Genomic DNA, 18,788 nt, shown 5'->3' with positions numbered 1-18,788 from the left:
AATAAAAATTAGGACTTGCATTCATCTATTTTTCTATCTTTTCATAGGCACTTTGCACAAAATCTATTATAACAAATGCATGCACACTTGAGTTAATTGGATGTTCCCACGAGCGAACTCTCCCAGCACTCATCCAGAGAATACGAAGTCCACACACATTGCTTTCCCACTTAGTGACAGAAGGAAAATACTCCATACTTACGGTCATTTTCCTCTTGAATCTGGACATTAATCATATCAATACAATTCTGAATTTCATTCCAGCTTAAGGTATCTTGCCCTTGAGACAGTGCTTCTTTTTTAAGGGAGAGTAGTGCATCTGCATAACTGTGGAAGAGAAAACAGTAATGCCACACACGTCGGACTTCGTTCACTCTTCACTCTTACCCTGCATCTGAAGTTTCACCTATGGGCCAAATGGAGATGATGTAACCTGCCTGAAGGAAGATCATTCTAAAGAAACACTCTGTGTCTCTCAATCTGACTATAGACTGCTCAAACAATGGACCCCAAAGAAATTGGAATTCATTCTGGCAGAAGGAAAAGGTACCAGCCAGAAGGGGAACTTGTCTCCTGGAGAGATTTCACACAGTTCTAACAATCTGCCAGACCACCTTACAGGATGGGACTCGAGCCAGACAGTGATGGGTCAATGGTGGGCAGGACCACACCTTAACTGAAACTGGTTAGATGAGCATATACTTAGCCCTCTATTTCACTTCAAGACCCCTAAGATGGATGTGGGGTTTTTCTGGATCTCTTTGTGACCACATTGAGTAAGTCTTCTTTTCCTATTCTCCACTTTTAATTTGACTCTTTTAATTGGCTTATTGAGGACAGGTTGGGCAGGCCCGACTTGAAGCATAGGTTGTGACCCCCACTGTTCGATGTCCTGAGGTTAGACAAAGAGGAGTCGGGCAGGTCAAAGTGTCTTGTACAGCTTGGTCAGCACATACTAGACCGACTTTTATAACATTGATACTTTTCTTCTTTAAAATTTATTTTATTTTAAAATTATGTGTATGCGGGGTTGGGGATTTAGCTCAGTGGTAGAGCACTTGCCTAGGGAGTGTAAGGCCCTGGGTTTGCTCCTCAGTTCAAAAAAAAAAAAAAATTATGTGTATGCATGGGTGTCTGTGTGTGGATATGTGCCAGTGCCCATGGAGGCCAGAGGAGTTGGAGTCCCCTGAAGTTGGAGTGATAGGCAGTTGTGAGTGGCCCGGTGTGGGTGCTGAGAACCGAACTTCTATGAGTATGCAATCTTAATGCTAAGCCATCTCTCCAGACCACTGTCAGACCATGGTCCAAGAATGGAGTCATATGCGGAGAATCCTCAGTGCTTGTGAGAAAACTCTAAGAAACTCTAGGAGTCTTATGACCTCAGTTTCTTCAAAAACACAGAATTGTTCTTGGAATGTGTCCCTCCCAGGTGTAGTGGATAGGAGTGAGTTTACTTCAGATTGCTCACTACAACTGGCTATTGTTATTTGTTTATATGCCTCTATGGAAAAAAATATGTTTTTGTCATGTACGGCTTGTCCTTGTGATTGTCTACAGCTTGAATTCATGAGAACTTGTCTACAGCTTGAATTCATGAGAACTTGTACTCAGGTGACCTCTCTTAACCCTCCGAGTATAAACTGTCTGGGGCTCTGAATAAAGTTGGCTATTGCATGAGACTTTAGTCCACTTCATTTATCAGCTCCATTCTCCCAGGTCCCACTGCCTCTAGAGCGGTGAACACCCCACTACTGGTGTTTTTGTTTTTCTGTTTTTGTTTTTTGTTTTTTCCTTAAAAGTATTTTTTATGATTATGAAATGTTCAGTTTAATCAAAGTTCCTCTCAACCCAATCTCGTACCTAATTCAAGCAAAATGAAGTCCTCAACTACATGAAATAGCTTTCCTCTTCTCTCCTTCTCAAAACGCTGGAATTGAACCCAAATCCTTGAATATCCTAGACAAGCACTCTACCACTGAGTTATACTCCAAAGCCTCTTTTATTTCCATGTTAAGACAGGGTCTCACTAAGTTGTCCTGGCTGGCTTTGAACTTGGTATGTAAGCCCACGTAGGACTGTGACTTTTAATTCCCTTGCCAGAAGCTCCTGAATAGCTGAGGTTAGCGGCATGTGCCATCACACCTAATAGGCCCACCAAGAGCTCAAATTCCATGAAAACATACTGCCAGAAGCCTTGTGGGACCACTCAGATCTTCACGGCATGCTTTCTTGGCAATGCAGTGTAGGAGCTGAGGCTAGAATAGTCTAGATTCCCTTGTTACCTGTCCATTTCTCCAAGGGCTCCATGGAAGTTGCTCAAAACTTTCTGTTCCCTCTCCCTGCCAGGCCCTGAGACCTTATTTCTGACCTCTGACCCTCCTCACTGGGCGCAACTCCTGGTTGACTCTGGCCAATCATTCTGATGTTTTTTTTTAAAACGGATAGAGATTTGAGGGGGAAATTTACCCATCTTGATACAGTACCACGAAACTCTCACTTCCGTAAAGGTCGATCTTACCACTGAGGAGCATACAGCCAGTGTGACCCGGGTGGCCAAGAGTAAAGAAACTCAGGGGGTTTGTGCTGTTTCATTCTTTCTCACAAGGGAAGTAAAGAACAGCACTGTAGGTACACAATTCACCCGGAGTCTCGACACGTACAAGTGGAGGATGTTAAAAGGAGTACCACAAGATCCTAAACCCATCTCCCTGGGAGGGACAGATTTTCTCAAAGTTCTTCACGCTTCAAGGTGATACCGAGGTAACTTCTGTAGAACATAGCTTAAGAAAACAAAGTTCTTCAAAACAGAAAGGGACAATGACAGATGATGGCCTCCAACTGAGGCCAACCAAATGCAGGCCTGAAACTGGCCAAGGATTATGCTTGGGATCTTTGCCTTACCACCAGGGTCACAGAGAAGTGACATTTGCTAATGTATAATGAACAGCACTGATGACACTCACTAAGACCCGGGACAAATGGCAATTTGTTCTGGTTAGCTTTTCTTAGAGATGGAGACCGTTCTTTAAGAAAGTACAGAGTCCTTCTGGGCATCTTGTAGACTTAATAAAAATCTAAGTGATGGCTCTGTAGGAGTGAGGTGAGAGTCCTCAAGGATGGCCACAGACAAACCCACTGGCACCCAGGATTCCTTCAGAAACACACACCGGTGCACCAAAGGGAAAAGTTTTAGCAAGAGGCCAACAGAATGCCACAGGCCCTTCCAATGAGAACCAAACTTTAGGATGAAGGGATTATGACAGTAAAATTAGGAGGGATAAGGGTATCCCCTAAGAACAGACTGGTTGGGGTCAAAGGAGAAGTGGAAGGGATGGATTGGTAGGGTGCCTTCCCTGGCTGAGCACTGGCCTAAGCATTGAATCCTCAAAGCCGTTCTGTAGATGAGGAGAGAGGTTTTATTTTCTTTATTTTTGCCTTTATAGATGAAGAGGAAAAGATTTGGTTAGAGGAGGTCAAGCAGATGATTTTGGCTTCAAGGCTTATGTATCTCTTAGCTCCCAGCTCCCAGATGAGGTAACCTGGCTGGGGTGAGAAGCACAAAGTAATTAATGAGAGCATCCTCCACAGTAGGCAATGTACTGATACTGAGCTCAATGGAGGTGCCAAGTTCTTCATGGTAAAAGGAGCATTATAAGACAGACAGGCCAGCAGGTCCAGTGTGGCTGGCGATAGCGTGGCTGAAGTATACAGTGCCCACGGAGGTCCAAAACCCTGATGCTAATCAATCATGGATCAGAAACTCAAGTATGCACTAAAATAAACCTGTTCTTTTTTGTTGTTTTTTATTTATTTATTTAATTTTTTTCATATCGAGACACAGTCTCATGTAGCCCAGGCTTCCCTCAAACTTGCTATATAGTCAAGGAGGATTCTGGACTCCTCATCTTCCTGCCTCCAGGTTCTGAATGTTGGAATCACAGGTATGTGTCACCATGCCAGGCTTACCTCTGTTCTCTTTAAGTTATTATTAGATCATGAACTTGAATAATGCACGCCATGTGACCCTCAAATGGGGTGGGCCCATTTCCTTAAGTGGTATTCGTAGATAGGGAGGCAATTTCAATCAACAGAATGGATAACTGGATTGCAAGGGGAAGGACTGTCATTTACAGGGCACTGGCCCGGTATGTTTCACAATTACTTTGCCGAGAGTCACTGTTAGATTTTAACCTTCAGCGAGGAGTGAGCAGCTCTGCTGAGACTTTTGCATCAAGAGGGCTCAAGGGTTAGTTAGAAACGACCGACCATGACTGGATGGGGAGAGAAAAGAGGTAGGGGTCTTCACGGTGGATGTTACTGCAGAAAGAAAGAGACCCAACAGTAGATGAGGGTAGACCCCGAGAGGAAGCCCTTTGCCCAGTACTGTGCACATAGGTGGGCTGTGCACAGTGGATGAGGACATGAGCAGCTACCATAGCATGAGAGTTCTGGCCAAGGGAAGAAAATGAGATCAGACTGGTGTTTCTAAGCTTGGAGAGGAGCGTGACATCATTAACAGGAGCACGGAGGGAGGAGTAAATGTCCCGGGAACTAAGCCCTGCGGAGTATGTGAAGCAGGTGGGCTGGACTCGGGATGATGCATTTCTGCAGGAAGACTAAAAAGGGGACGCTACTGTCCCTCCACTTCTCGGTAATTGTGTACGCAGGCAAGTGACCCAACACTGTTCACTCAGAATCTAAACCCCATATTTCAGTTTCCTTTGCGACTGTGCTTAACATCGGATTAGCCACCCTGTGGATTAGGGTCAGTTTAAAGTCACCAGCTAAGTTTTTGTCAAAATCTGGGTAGACATCTCCCTCTGGTGGTCAGTCAGGGCTCACTCACTTTTTTTTTTCTTTGTCCTGGCTGAGTTTAATTTGGGGGTTGAGTGCTTGTCTGTGTGAGGTCCTGGGTTCAGCACCCAGCAGCAAAGAGAAAAGAAAATCTCTGATTTGGCTTCTAATTCTAGCCCTTAGTTCTCTCTCTAGATCCACCGCAGTGTCAAGAATGACTAGCAAAAAAATCTCAAACTGAGGTACAATCCATGGTGCTCACAGAGCTCTTGTGGTTTAAACAGCCAGAAGAGTTGGGGGTCTGGAGCCCCACTTAGGGTCCATAACTCCAGAAGTTTCCTTATCAGTGGAATGGACACCTCGGGCCGTTAGCTACTTCTAACTCCCCCCGAAGAAGCCCGAAGGAAGGTAGATTTTCAACAGCTCCTCCAGTAAGCAGTCTTTGCTTAGGATAAAGTCAGTCCTTAACGCAAGATGATAACTTTGTCCCCAGCAAAGGAGGGCTATGAAGAAGGCCTCTTACAGCTGAGTAGACTAGCTCTTGAGAAAATGCAAGCAGGGTATGTGGACTTTTCCACTAAGAGAGTTGTTAATTTGGGAGGTCTGCCAAGCACACTTTTTTTTTTTTTTGCCCCGAAATAAGGTTTGGAAAGTGCTCCTTACCGGTCCACATGTGCCTCGTCCAGATTGTTGAAGCCTATGGTGGGGCTTCTGAGTTGGTTCTGCACAGACACAAGGTCACTGTTGTCCAAGGCCTGGTTTAGCAAAGCAACAGCAGACAACATTTCCACCGCGATCAGGAGCTCCTCGTGGGCCAGGTAGTTCTGTCGGCGAACACAGGACAAAGTGAGCTCCCCGAAGCACGCACCGCACATATGCGCTTCAGGGATGCGATGCATGTGACAATAAGCATGCCCACCTGCTCTTCACGGGCTTTCAGGAAAGCCAGGTAAATGGCTCCTAGGTTCCTTCAGATGATTATTGTGGGGGCTGTGTTATGTATAACCTACAGTTACAATGTCACAAATATCTGTATCCCATGGCTGATCTCTACTCCTGGGGTGCTGGCTGCCTATCAGGCTCTAGGTAACCTGGTAATTAAGCCACAGGTTAGACAAAACTGGCAGAGAGGTCCAGGTAAGATCTCAGCACAGTAAATGACTCTGTTTTCGGCCCAGGAAAGAGGAGTTTTACCTAAATGCTATACACCTACAAAAACAAATATGATCTTTAAGCCAAGGAAGTTGATTCTAACCCCAAAAAGCTAATTTTGGTTTTATACATTGGGTAGAAACTTTAAATGTACCATAAGGTCTGGATATTTGATGTAATTTAAGGTAAAGCTTTTTTTGTAAAGCCAGGAAGACCCTCTATATTTACATATTTATGAATCTATTTTATTTGGATTATGTAAAAACAGGTTAGCTTTCTGAGCATCCTTTCAATATTTTCTTCCATTTGATCATTTTATATCATTTTAGTCAATTTCAAAAATGGATAGTTCTTTCATTACACTGAAGAGATTGAGAAATAATTATTTAAAAAAGTGGATATACACCCTTGCATTTAGACTATTATATATGCAAAATGTCATCTTTATATTAAAATGCCTATTATAGCTTCCTGGATTGTCACAGAAAAATTTAAAAACAATCTGATTTCAGAGTAATACAGCACCGTTTTATTTTCTATAGCCAACAGGAAACTGCAGCAACCACAGAGCATTTTATCTAAACGACACACATTATAAATTTACTACACAAAGAAGGTACTACACTACAAGGTTACAAGAGCCCAGTTGAAGTGTGTGGAAGCACTTCCTCTGCCTCTTCCAATGAACTACCCCCTAATATCCACTAGTCATGACAGAAGACAAGGGAAAGAGAAGAAAGGGCTGGGCTGTCGCATGGATGGCTCTGATCCACAGCTGAGCTGGCCTGTGACTCGAGTGTCTACACTTCAAATCTAAAAGTGAGGGGGACAAGAAGGTCCAGAAAATAATCTGTACTACAAAGTCATTATGTCTATGCACAAAATGTGTGAAGGGGAGAGGTATCTTGGTAAGTAAAACTAATAAACAAATCCTGCAACCCAGGGGCTGGAGAGATGGCTCAGCCCCAAGAGTTCTTGCTGCTCTTCCAGAGGACCAGAGTTCAGCTGCCAGAATCCATGCCTGGCAGCTCATAATGGCCTGTGACTCCAGCTCCAGGTTATCCAAACTCTTAGGCTTCCATGAGGGCACGTGTGCACATGCATGCAACACACACACACACACACACACACACACACACACACACGCACACTTTGTTTTCACTTACAAACATTTTTTACTTTCTAATCTTGACGTTCACAGTTCTGTGAGCTGGCTACTCACACTCTTGGTCCTTTCATCAGCAGACAATGCTGGTTCTTATTTTTAAGATCCAGTCATTGTTCTTCTACCATTTATTAAAACTTTAAGGCAGGTGGCAGTGGCGCATGCCTTTAATCCCAGCACTGGAGAGGCAGAGCCAGGCGGATCTTTGTGAGTTCGAGTCCAGCCTGGTCTACAGAGCGAGATCCAGGACAGGCACCAAAACTACACAGAGAAACCCTGTCTCGAAAAATCAACAAAAAAACCAAAACCCTTTAATTTTAATAAGTTTTATTTGTTAAAGCTGGGTCCGGTGGGACACTCCTTTTCCTGGCACCTGGGGAGCAGAGGCAGGAGGATTTCTGTGAGTAAGACTAGCTTGGTCTACACAGCTAACTCCAGGGCCAGCCGTGGTGACATGGTGAGATCCTGTCTCAAAAAAAAAAAAAAAAAAAAAAAAAAAGAATTTTACCTATCTTTGTGTGGGTGTTTGGCTTGCATGATTGTGCATCACATGCATGCCTGGTACCAGAGGAGGCCAGAAGAGGGCGTTGGATGCCCTGGACTAGAGTTACAGAAAGCTGTGAGCCACCATGTAGATGCTGGGAATTGAACCTGGGTCCTCTGGAAGAGCAGTGAGTGCTCTTAACTGCTGAGCCATCTCTCCAATCCAGAACTCTTTTACATTTAACTTTTAACCTTTAATTTTACTTTTTTGTTTTTCAGGAGGTGACGCTGGGAACTGAACCTGGCTTCATCTAAGTCAGGCAAACATCTAACCTTGAGGAAATTATTCTGAGATGTATGTGCTGTGAATTAACACTTTCCAATCACCTGCAGAGGACTCTGTATTAAACAACCCTCCTCACACCTGGATCACCAGCTCTTCTCTATCTGACATTCTCGGCCTTTCTTCCAGTACTTTCCATTCTGCCCCTCTCTGCTACTTACAGACTTCGAGTAAACATTCTATTTATTATGTAATGTAGTGGTTTGAAAGAAAATGGCCCCCATAGGGAGGGGCACTATTAGAAGGTGTGGCCTTGTTGGAGGAAGTGTGTCCTATGTACCTTCTGATCGAGATATCGTCAGCACCATATCTGCCTACATGCCACCATGTCCTGCCATGATGATAATGGACTAAACCTCTGAAAATGTAAGCCACCCTAATTAAATGTTTTTCCTTTATAAGAGTTGCCGTGGTCATGGTCTCTTCACAGAAACAGAAACCCTAACTAAGACATATAACTTATGTGAAAATGACTGTATAATATTTTAGCATATTAAGAATCATAAATTTACAAAAATCAAAGCCAGGCTGCTAATGTTGAGTTGCAGATCTCTAGAAATGCTGATTTAAAGCATATTTCAATAGTTACAATTATTGAACATTCTTTTTTTCGTTAACTTCTTTTGAATTATGTGTGTATCCATGTGTGGGTATGTATGTGAATATGTGAGTGCAAGCGCCCTTCCCTTGGAGGCCAGAGGCATTGGGTCTCCCTGAAACTAGAATTCCTGGCAATTGTAAGCTGCCTGACATGGGTGCTTGGAACAGACCTGGGGTCCCCACAGTAGCAGAATGAGCTCTGAGCTATCATCTTTCTTAAACACACACAGAGAGAAAATAGCAACAGCTTGTTCTTCTGTGTATTGTGTACACTACTCCTGGATTTCCTAACTATACCCTTAGCATTTTCCTCTGGACTAAAAGCAAGAGGTAAAGGGAAAATGAACCCTGAACGGGCACCAGTGGGCCACCGAGGCTGGGGCTGTGGACGGTGCACCATCTGGAGACTCTGCACCCCTCACCCGCCTTTCCCTTCTCTCCGCAGCTTCTCCCCGGGATGTGGTATGAACACGCACGCATGCAGCTGTGCCTCACCGAGGTGTTCTGTTTCTGGAGGTTGAAGAGTTCGTTCTGGTACATAACAGCAGCAAAGGGATACACAGCTGGCAGCTGGGCCTCCGGTTTCTTCAGTGCGAGCAGTGTGTTCTCAGGGTCACCTTCCCGAAGGACAGCATTGATGTGGTCCACGGCAGCCAGCCCTGGGGGTAGGAGTGCATACTAAGTGAAAATGTGTGCTCTTCTCTGCTGGCCTGCCCACCCGGCCCTCCTTCCCAAGGTTCTAACATAAGCAATCACTTGCCACAGATTCTGAAAAGCCGCAGGTGGAGGTGGGCAAAGCTTGTGAAGTTGGGTCAGTGATTCTAGTCACTCACAGGCCTGCGGCGACTTCCAAAAAGAACTATAGCATCAGTGGATCTTGAGTTCTGGATCACTCCTGCTATTACGATGTCCCCACGAAAGCCTTTCTTTTGTGCGTCTATGATACGTGTGTCGTGTGCATGTGTGCCGCTGTGTGGGCCCTTGTGGAACTCAGAGGATGGCCTCAGATGTCAGTCTTCACTTTCCACCATGTTTGAGACACCGCCTCTCTGCTGTTAGCTGTTGTACTTCTGGCTAGCTGGCCCAAGGGCTTCTGGGGATTTGCCCAGCTTTCTTACCTCTTACCTCACCCTAGGAGCAGTGGGGTTGCAGACGTATGCTACTTCATCCACTTTTATATGTGGGCTCTGGGGATTTGAACTCAAGTCTTCACACTTGCACGACAAGTACTTTACCCACTGGGACATTTCTTTGGCCCCCAAAAGCTTTTCTTTCAGGACCGGCTCTTCTCCCACCTCACCCTTGAGGCCTTCAAACCACTTGCGTCCTGAGGATTTCCCATCTTGTGAATCTCATTTTTAGGTAAAGTTGGAACATGGTGTTCTGTATGTTTATTCTCTGCTACTCCTTGTGGGTTAGCACTACCTCATTAAGGAGATCATTACATTACATGAAGACCAGGAGCAAGCCTTGTCCCTCCCAGTGGATCCGCACATAATAAGCCCACAGCAGAGCTTGGTACCCTGCTGTTCTACTCTCTGAAATAACCCTAAACGCCCAAGCTCTCCATCAGCTGTAACATTCAGGCTACAAGGAGCTTCCAAGACCAAGGGGAGGGTGCTTGGAATGATGGAGCCAGTAGAGTTTTAAGAACACAGACACCCAACTGCTGGTCCAGCAAGGGGATGAAAGATGAGTTGTCCCCAGTCAAGAGAAAACCAGACAGAGCCTGCAAGATTTGCCTTCTGAGGAAGGCATTTGGGTACCAGGAAAAGCAGACACACACTCTATCTGCCTAATGGTATGGCCACAGGACAGCTAAAACTACTCTAACTCCTTTTGATAGGAGTCCAAACACAACTGATGTCTCCGAGGAGAGGTCACTGACAGAACCACCAAACCTGCTGCCAATGCCATTAACTGGCTGCTATGAATGTAAACACCTTGGCATTAATACAATAATCTTCAAGGTTGGGATGAGCCTGTCGATGTCCCTATACTTCCCTCGAAGATTTTAAAGTATACAATAGCATACTGTCACACCATCGACTATACATCAGTTCTATTGGACTACAGATTTTCCAAGAGAAGAGGTGAAAATTTCAGAAGAACCAAGCCACCAAACATGGAAGCATCCTCATCAATTTCAGCTTGTGCTGATGGTACAAATCACCCATTGCCTGGTACTTTAAAATGGAAATGAAAGTATAGCCAATTTAGCTAAATCTGTGGTCAGGTATTCAAGTATTTATTTGTAGAAAGTTTTATTAAATACACAAAGAAAGCTGTCTTAGTTATAAGCATTTCAAAAGCTACAGGACCATTTCCTCTCAAAGCTTTTAGAGCTCAGATGTTGTCTCATTGGCAATATTAATTTCTTCCTGTAACTATCAATTTCTGTCAAGGATGATGGAAGTCTCAACCTTCACAAACAGCAGAAAGAAAACACTGAACCTGGGGCTTTGTGTATCATTACCCACATGTTCAAGGCTCTATAGCATAAAAGAACAGGAAATTGTACCCTGAAATTGTAAGGGTTGATGTAAACACATCAGCAATGAGTTCTCATGTAAATTCTCAAGCTCAGATGCTAGCTGCCAGACATTGACATGAATTAATCTGCACTGGCATCCTTGATCCTCGCAGGACTAGTCACTCCAATAACTTAGGAGAAGATTTCTCAGCCAGACCTGCAGGTGTGTATTCTTTGAGTGTTCAAAGCAATATGAAACATTCCCAGTGTATCTAGGCAGTGACACAGAGATAGCTTTAGGAATGGTCTATTGGTGGATGCTCCAATTTTAAATTCAGCAGAAGTTCACATGATCTATTAAATGGTTCCAGTAGTTTTTCATGTATTAAGAGTTTTGGGGAAAATATGGGCTATGTAGATTAATCGAGAGAATAAATATCAAATAGAATTCCTTACTGCCTCTTCTGATGTTCAAGTAAAGATAACTTTTATTAGATGGAGGATAAGTCTAATGATTGACGGATCTAAATTCACATTTGCTCATTTTTAACTACCTAAGTTTTTTTTTTGTTTTTTTTACAGTCTGTTCTAGCTAGCTTTAACTATCAGCTTGAAACAGCCTAGAGTTACCTGAGAAGGGACTCTCAATTGAGGGAATGCCCAGCTCAGACTGGACTGTGAGCATGTCTGTGGGGGACCATCTTGATTGTTATTATCTGGGAGGGCCCAGTCCACTGTGGGCAGCACCATTCCTTGGGCAGATGGTCCTGTATGAGAAAGCGAGCTAAGCTTCCTAAGGACAAGCCTGTGAGTGAGCTAGCACGCAGAACTTCTCCATGGCTCTGCTTCTGGTTCCTGCTGGATTCTGGCTTTGGCTCCCCTCAGTGACCGACTGTGACCTGTGTGTCAAATGAATCCTTCCCTCCTCTAAGTTGCATTTGGTCAAAGTGTTTTACCACAGAACAGAAGGGAAACCAAAACATGGCCACTCAACTGAATAGGGTGTGGAGAGGAACCGAACTATGAGATCCCCACAGGCTTAGAAGCACAGAACTAAACTTGCTATCATGTAACTTCATTTCACCTGCCAATAGTCTCATTCAGTTGCAGTAAAGCTACATAAGCTGTTAAAAAAAAATTCTTGGAACTATAAACTAAAGCCTGTGGATGAATAAAAAGCAGAAAGGCAGATGTGCCAGTAATATAATATCTTAAACAATTTCAGCAGAACACCATCACACAATCAAGAGCAAGGAATAATCATTAAGTTGTAATCTTTTGCTAAATAATAGTCAGTGTCAGTCCTTCAAGGGACAGAGCCAAAATGACACACACCACAGCTGTGATGAAACCGGAAGGCAGGATAGAACCAGTTTCTGGACACTTTGACATGCTGTGTGTGGACCAGGGACAGCATCAGTGAGGGAGACTCATCAGGAGACTGTCAGAAGTTACATCACAATGATGAGCAGCCTTGATAGATTTCCCATTCCATAGGGCAGCTTTCCAAGTTATGAGTGAGGAGTTTTGCAGAGATCCTGGCAAAGAAAGCTGACACCTTATCCAAACATCCATTCCGACACATCACCCATCACTTACTATTGACTGTATTGATGTTGCTCTGGATCTCTGCCTGGGTCAGCAGCTCCTCATACGCATCTCTCTCTTCTTCTGAAATACAGCTGTTCTGCAAAACAAAATCTTCACTGATCCCCAAGCTTCCATCCGATGTCTCCACAACACAAAACTCAAATGATAAAGGGAGCTTGCTCCTTTTCATTTGAACTCAACATGAGCATCTGTGGGATACCTGCTCAGTGCAGGGCTCCAGGGGAGGTACAACCAGCAAGAACTGCAAAAATCAACAGCAAGCCCTGCCATTCTGCGAACAAGGCTACGTTTCTAATATGGAAATATTAGAAGGGATCACTCAATACGGTGACTTTTACAGAGGCAAAACAGTGAAATACTGGAAATTTCACTTAAGTCCGTCTGAAAAAATTAAAAACCACAAATAATGAATATGCATAGAAGAGATCACAGCCGAACTCAATTGGAAAGAAAAGTTTAAACCGTGCTAACAACCTAGGAAAGCCCAGAGGGGGAACAGGGTAGTGAAGTCCAGGGTAAGCAACGGGCCATCAGTAGCACAGTTTAGTTAAAAAACAAAAGTCACACAGTTTGACCTGTTTATTATGTTAGACAAAAGATGGTCTGTGCATTACAGAGGACCCCAAAGACCAAACTGAACACTTGTACTTTGTTTGTTTGTTTGTTTTGTTTTGAGACAGGGTCTCACTGTGTAGCCCTATTGGGCTGTTGACCAGGCTAGCTCTAAATTCACAAAGATCACCTGTCTCTGCCTCCTCAGTGCTGGAATCAAAGGTGTACAGCATCATGTCTGGCCCTGTACTTAATGTAAGCTGGGGAAAAAGAGAACCAGGACTGGTTTTTGGTGGGGTGATATCAGATCCGAATTAAACAGAGACCTAGCAGGAAGTCCTACAGGAGTCCTGTGAAAACCCTGGAGGCCAGTGTGTGGGACTTGGAGGCAAAGTATGACTTCAAGTTGGCAGAAAAAGGCAGTAGAATCTAGCTAGGAGCAGGAGAGAGGGGACATAAAGGACTCTAGACAAGGTGCCGGTCATCTCCAACCATGGAGGCAGAGCAGGGAACAAGTGTGACAAGGACAGGTGGCATGATCATTCTTCTGCTGTGGTCAGGTATAAGGTCTTAGAAACACAGAGTGCAAAATCTGCAGAAGTAGAGAGGATGACATGGGAGGGCCTGGCTTAGAGTTATCAGCTGATTTCCTCGACAAGTGTATGACTCAGTGGAGGAAGAGTAGAAAAAGATCAATGTGAGCCTGGAAAGAAGCCCAACAGAAACAGGGAAAAGGAAGAGACTCCAAGAGGTCAGCGCTAAGAACTGTTACAGCCAAGACTCACACAAGTCAGGGGAGCAGAGCCTCTTGGGGGAGCTGGGCCACTGAGATGGGGGCTGCTGAAAGCCACCAGGCAAGGAAAAGCCATCAAATAAAGTACTGGAGCTCAGAACTCAATGAGAGAAAAGTTAATGCTGAGTAAACACATCAATGTAGACAAAGTTGTCAGCAAAGACTATGCAAGAAGTAGGTGGGTTTAGAGTTAGGATCAGGAGTAGGCTTTCTCATTAGGAGAAGGGGATACTTTCAAATCAGATGGGTTTAGTATTGGGAAAATGTGGAGAGGCATGAGAAAATTTCCTCTCTGAGTATTTCCTTGTTGAATTATTAAAGTCTGTGCTAGACACACCATTTTCATAGTTGGCATGGAGCCGGAAGATGATATCAAACAAGGATGTTCTGAAGCCCCTGTCTCTACGCCTCTTGGGTTAAACAGTATGTCTATAACATGATGTCCAGTCCTAACTACATAATGTAATTTAGGGTCGTCTAGCCTTCCATACCACCCAGATCAAGACACTGTAGCCAGTTGACTTACAAATCATTGCGGTCAACACTAATGCTCTTCATGTCAGAAACTCATAACCACATCCGTTAGCACATGGGTCACTTAGACGTTAACTAAGTACCTTCACTTTTGCATTTTCCTCTTTTTTCTTTTTGGCTTCCCAGAGTTCCTTCTGGTACTCCTGTGAGAGGTTGTCATCCACGAAAGTTAAAACCGCATTTGGGTTTCTTAGTGTTATAATGGTCTGCTCGGCCACTCCTTTTTCAATAGCCTCATTAATGGCTATGACGGCAGCATGTACTGAAAAGTAAAGAGAAAGAACACTTTTTTTTTCATTAGCCAAAGACACTGACAACACTGATACCCCATAAACTCAAGCAGTTTTACCGTCTTATTTAGCTCCCAGTAAGTAAAAGAGACCTCAGAGGGTGTGGGGAGATAGCTCAGTTGGGAAGTGCTTGTCCGATTACCAGCATTTATGTAAGAAGCCAGGCATGGTGACATGCGCTTGTAATCCCAATACTGGGGAGGCGGACACAGGTGGATCCCTGGGGTTCACTAGTCAGCTAGCCTAGCCTAATTATCTAGCTTTAGGTCCCAGAGAAAGACCCTGTCTCTAAAAACAAGGGGGACAGCTCCTGAAGAACAAACTGACTTACACATGCAATGCACTCGTGTGTACATGCATATCTGCACGCTCTCAGCACAATAAAAAAAAAGAGACCCTGGACACATCATGCAGCACCTGATGATCTCTCTGCAAGCTTGCCTGTCACTGGTCTTGCTCACAGTGTCTCTGAAGTAATCCCTATCTGTCTATTCAGGCAGAGATGAACCAGGGCCTATGCCAGCCACTAGGGCACAGAGTCGGCCCTTGCTTCCTGCTCAGGGCATCACAGATTTACACAAGTGGGTTCAAGAGGTATCTGATTTAGCTTGCAACATCGAAACCACTGAAATCCAAAGACACAGCAAGTAGAGATAATGTTCGGTGGAGCGAAAACATTTCTGAAATCTCTACATTCACATCACACAGATGCATGTCTAGAACCCCAAAGCAATGACTTGGCTATGCTCAAACACCCGCAAATAATTATGACACTAAGGACAAAAATGTCAGGGTTCTTGGTGTTGACAGTGGTCAGGGTTCTTGGTGTTGACAGTGCCCCTGCAAACGTGGTAAGCATTCCTGAAATCTGCTGGACTTTCTGTAAGCAATGTGGCAGTCTCCAGCCTCCTAAGGGGACACAGGACAAGAAGGGCACGGATTATCTGCTCAGGGAGAGTGGCATTAGACAGGAAGTGGAGGGGCTGAATGGGCAGACTGAACCTGTTCTGCCCCCAAAGGTTAAGTCTGCAAAGGAGATCACGTCGAGACTGGAGCCTGTGGTGCCCAGCTGCAGAGCTCAGAAGATGCTGCCTATTAAGAGATGCGGCTGTTTTGAACTGGGATGTGATAAGAAGAGAAAGGGTCAAATGATCCCGTGCTAGGCTAATTCTGTGATGAAGACAATAAAATCATTTGGTTGCAGCTGGTCTTTTGGGGGTGAGTAAACTAGAATTATCATCATCAATAATCCCCCCCCCAAAAAAAAACCTTTAGGGTTCTTAAAGTATCTCCTAAGCATCCTGTTTTATGCCATTGACATCAGCACATACATTCGGGTTAAGTTGCAGGCCAATGACATGCATTGATATGAGGCCGACTTACATGCAGCTTCATCCACAGACAGTTCGTTGGCCAAAATGCCACCTATTTTGCTGAAAGCTGGCATCTGTATCCCATACTTCTCCAGTTCTTTCCTCATATTACTGATTTCCTCCTCTGAAAGGACAACAGAAAAAAAAAAATTAAAGGAAGCTGCCAGAGGCGAAGGCAGGAAAGAGACACTTTTCCTAGGGAAGGTGGAGCCATTGCCAAACAATCTGCTTGAGTCTTTTACTTCACAAATATGGGGGAGGGGATCCAGGCAGGCACAAGCAAGATAGGTCAGTGTGGTGGCTAGTGTTCATTGTCGGTTCGGTAGACTCTGGAGTCACCTGGGAGATGGGCATCTGCCTGTGGGAAATGCCCTTGGTTACCTCCGTGGACGTGGGAGGAGCCGCCCACTGAGTGCGGCACCATGCTGACAGGGATTCTAAACTGTATAAATGCAGAAAGGGAACTGGGCAGCAGCATGCATTCACAGCTCTCTTCTCTGACTGTGGCCATAATATGGCCAGCTTCTTCATGCCCCTGGTGCCCGGACTTCACCACCAGGGAAAACTGAACCTTGTAACGTGAGCTAAAATAAAGCCTTTCCCTCCAGTTACTCATGTCAGGGTACTTTATCACAACCCAGGAAAAAACCAAGATGGCAGGCTTTCCCTTATTGGTGTAGAGCAATGATTCTAAACGTGTGGGTCAAGACCCCTTTGGGAAGTTGAACGACCCTTTCACAGGGGTCACATATCAAATATTTACATTATGGTTCATAACAGTAGCAACATTAAATTATGAAGTAGCAATGAAAACAGTTTTATGAGCTGGGCGGTGGTGGCGCACGCCTTTAATCCCAGCACTTGGGAGGCAGAGCCAGGCAGATCTTTGTGAGTTCGAGGCCAGCCTGGTCTACAGAGCGAGTTCCAGGAAAGGCACAAGGCTACACAGAGAAACCCTGTCTCGAAAAACCAAAAAAAAAAAAAAAAAAAAAAAAAAGAAAGAAAGAAAAAAAAAAGAAAACAGTTTTATGGTTGAGGGGTCACCACACATGAGGAACTGTATTAAAGGGTCCCAGCATTAGAAGGGTGAGAAGCACTGGGATAGAGGAAGGGGGGAATGAGTAACATCAACAGGAAGAAGAAAGCACCTGCATGTTTTCTTAGTCACTAGATTGCAGAGGAGAGAAAGGCAAAGCGCAGTACCTGTGAAGTCCACTTTTCCCAGCAAATCCTGGATCTGGGGTGCAATCCCCAGTTTAAACAGATACAAACTGAAAGACAAAACATGAAGCCGTCAGAACCTTTATTATCCTAAGCCCTACGGTGTTGTACAACTAAAGAATGCTTTCCACTCACAAGGGTCTAAGAGAGCTCATATAGCCTAAAGTGCCTCACACGATAGCCAGTCAGTCCCAGGTGGGCAAGACCAGAACTCCAGGCATTGGCCCAAACATTGGTATTCTGCAGCTCAGAGGGCCTTTCCCTGGCATCAACACCCCTCCATCGTCCATGTATAACAAGAATAAAAACACAGCTAGTGGGCTGGAGAGATGGCTCAGTGGATAAGAGCACTGGCCGCTCTTCCAGAGGTTCAATTCACAGCATCCACTTGGCAGCTTACAACCTGTAACTCCCATCCCAAGGGAGTTACAATGACCTCTTCTGGCCTCCAGAGGCACTGCATGCATATGGTCCACAGGCATAAGAAGACAAAATACTCACATAAAATTAAAATAAAGGTTAAAATTAAAAAATAAAATGACAGCTAATGTAAAACAGTAGGCAATAAACACAATTTCTATGGATATTCCTTAACTGATTGTCATTTGGCTGAAAGGACAGTTTAACTTGGAATTCTTTGATAATCAAAATATTTGTTTCCTATTTCTGAACCATTAGACCAATAAAACTATGGTATGATATTACAAAGCCAGTATGGTGTGCACATATCACTAAGTAGGAGGCAGAGACTACATTGTAAATGTCTAAAAATAAATCTCTTAGGCAATTAATGATGCCACCCATTAACCTACCCATAACCTGACAAAAGGCCCAGAGAGCTAGCATCTAAATCCTATCAAAGAGATGTGACTTGGTGTCTCCTACTCAATTCTAGTCCCAGCCAGATTCTGTTGCACATTTCTACCAATCTCTCCAAACCCAAGGATAATTCAGAAAATCAACTAAAAAAAAAAAACCAAAAAACAAACAAACAAACAAAAAAACCAACAAAGCCTGGTTTCACTTTCTTATTCATTTGGTAGGTTTAAAATCCATGAGACTTTAATTAGATGTGAGAAATTAAATAATAATATACATGGGAAAATGGTCTTGATGACTTGAACATTTTAATATAAATACGCCCAATGTTGATGTTAGTCGAATCTCAGCAGTTTATAAAATCCATTACATTTCAAACAAAGAAATTCAAGATGAAGTTTTCTCAAAGGTAATAAAATAAGTTCTTAAATATATGTTTAGTCAACATAAGCAGCTTTCACTGAAATTGATTTGATTGTAATTTCCATAGGACAGTTATTTATATTAAGGTATGATAACATCTAAAAATGAAAGATTGATGGTTAAAATATTAGAAAGAAAAATCACCACCCATCCAGGAGGGTA

General features: G+C 43.9%; 1 protein-coding gene across 1 annotated transcript in view; it reads right to left on the bottom strand.

Annotated features, from left to right (window-relative positions):
- The window catches only part of Iqgap2 (IQ motif containing GTPase activating protein 2), a 274,968-nt gene that overhangs the window by 93,992 nt on the left and 162,188 nt on the right, over positions 1–18,788 (bottom strand). The window contains exons 6-12 of the mRNA XM_059276313.1: positions 17,367–17,434; positions 16,174–16,287; positions 14,584–14,762; positions 12,610–12,697; positions 9,033–9,196; positions 5,458–5,618; positions 203–327 (exon numbers count right to left, since the gene is read on the bottom strand). Coding sequence (XP_059132296.1) covers positions 203–327; positions 5,458–5,618; positions 9,033–9,196; positions 12,610–12,697; positions 14,584–14,762; positions 16,174–16,287; positions 17,367–17,434 — 899 coding nt within the window. The remainder of the gene's footprint in view (positions 1–202; positions 328–5,457; positions 5,619–9,032; positions 9,197–12,609; positions 12,698–14,583; positions 14,763–16,173; positions 16,288–17,366; positions 17,435–18,788) is intronic.

Source organism: Peromyscus eremicus, chromosome 11 (genome assembly GCF_949786415.1).
Source record: "Peromyscus eremicus chromosome 11, PerEre_H2_v1, whole genome shotgun sequence".
In the NCBI taxonomy this organism is placed as follows: Eukaryota; Metazoa; Chordata; class Mammalia; order Rodentia; family Cricetidae; genus Peromyscus; species Peromyscus eremicus.
This window is presented reverse-complemented; position numbering and strand designations above follow the sequence as displayed.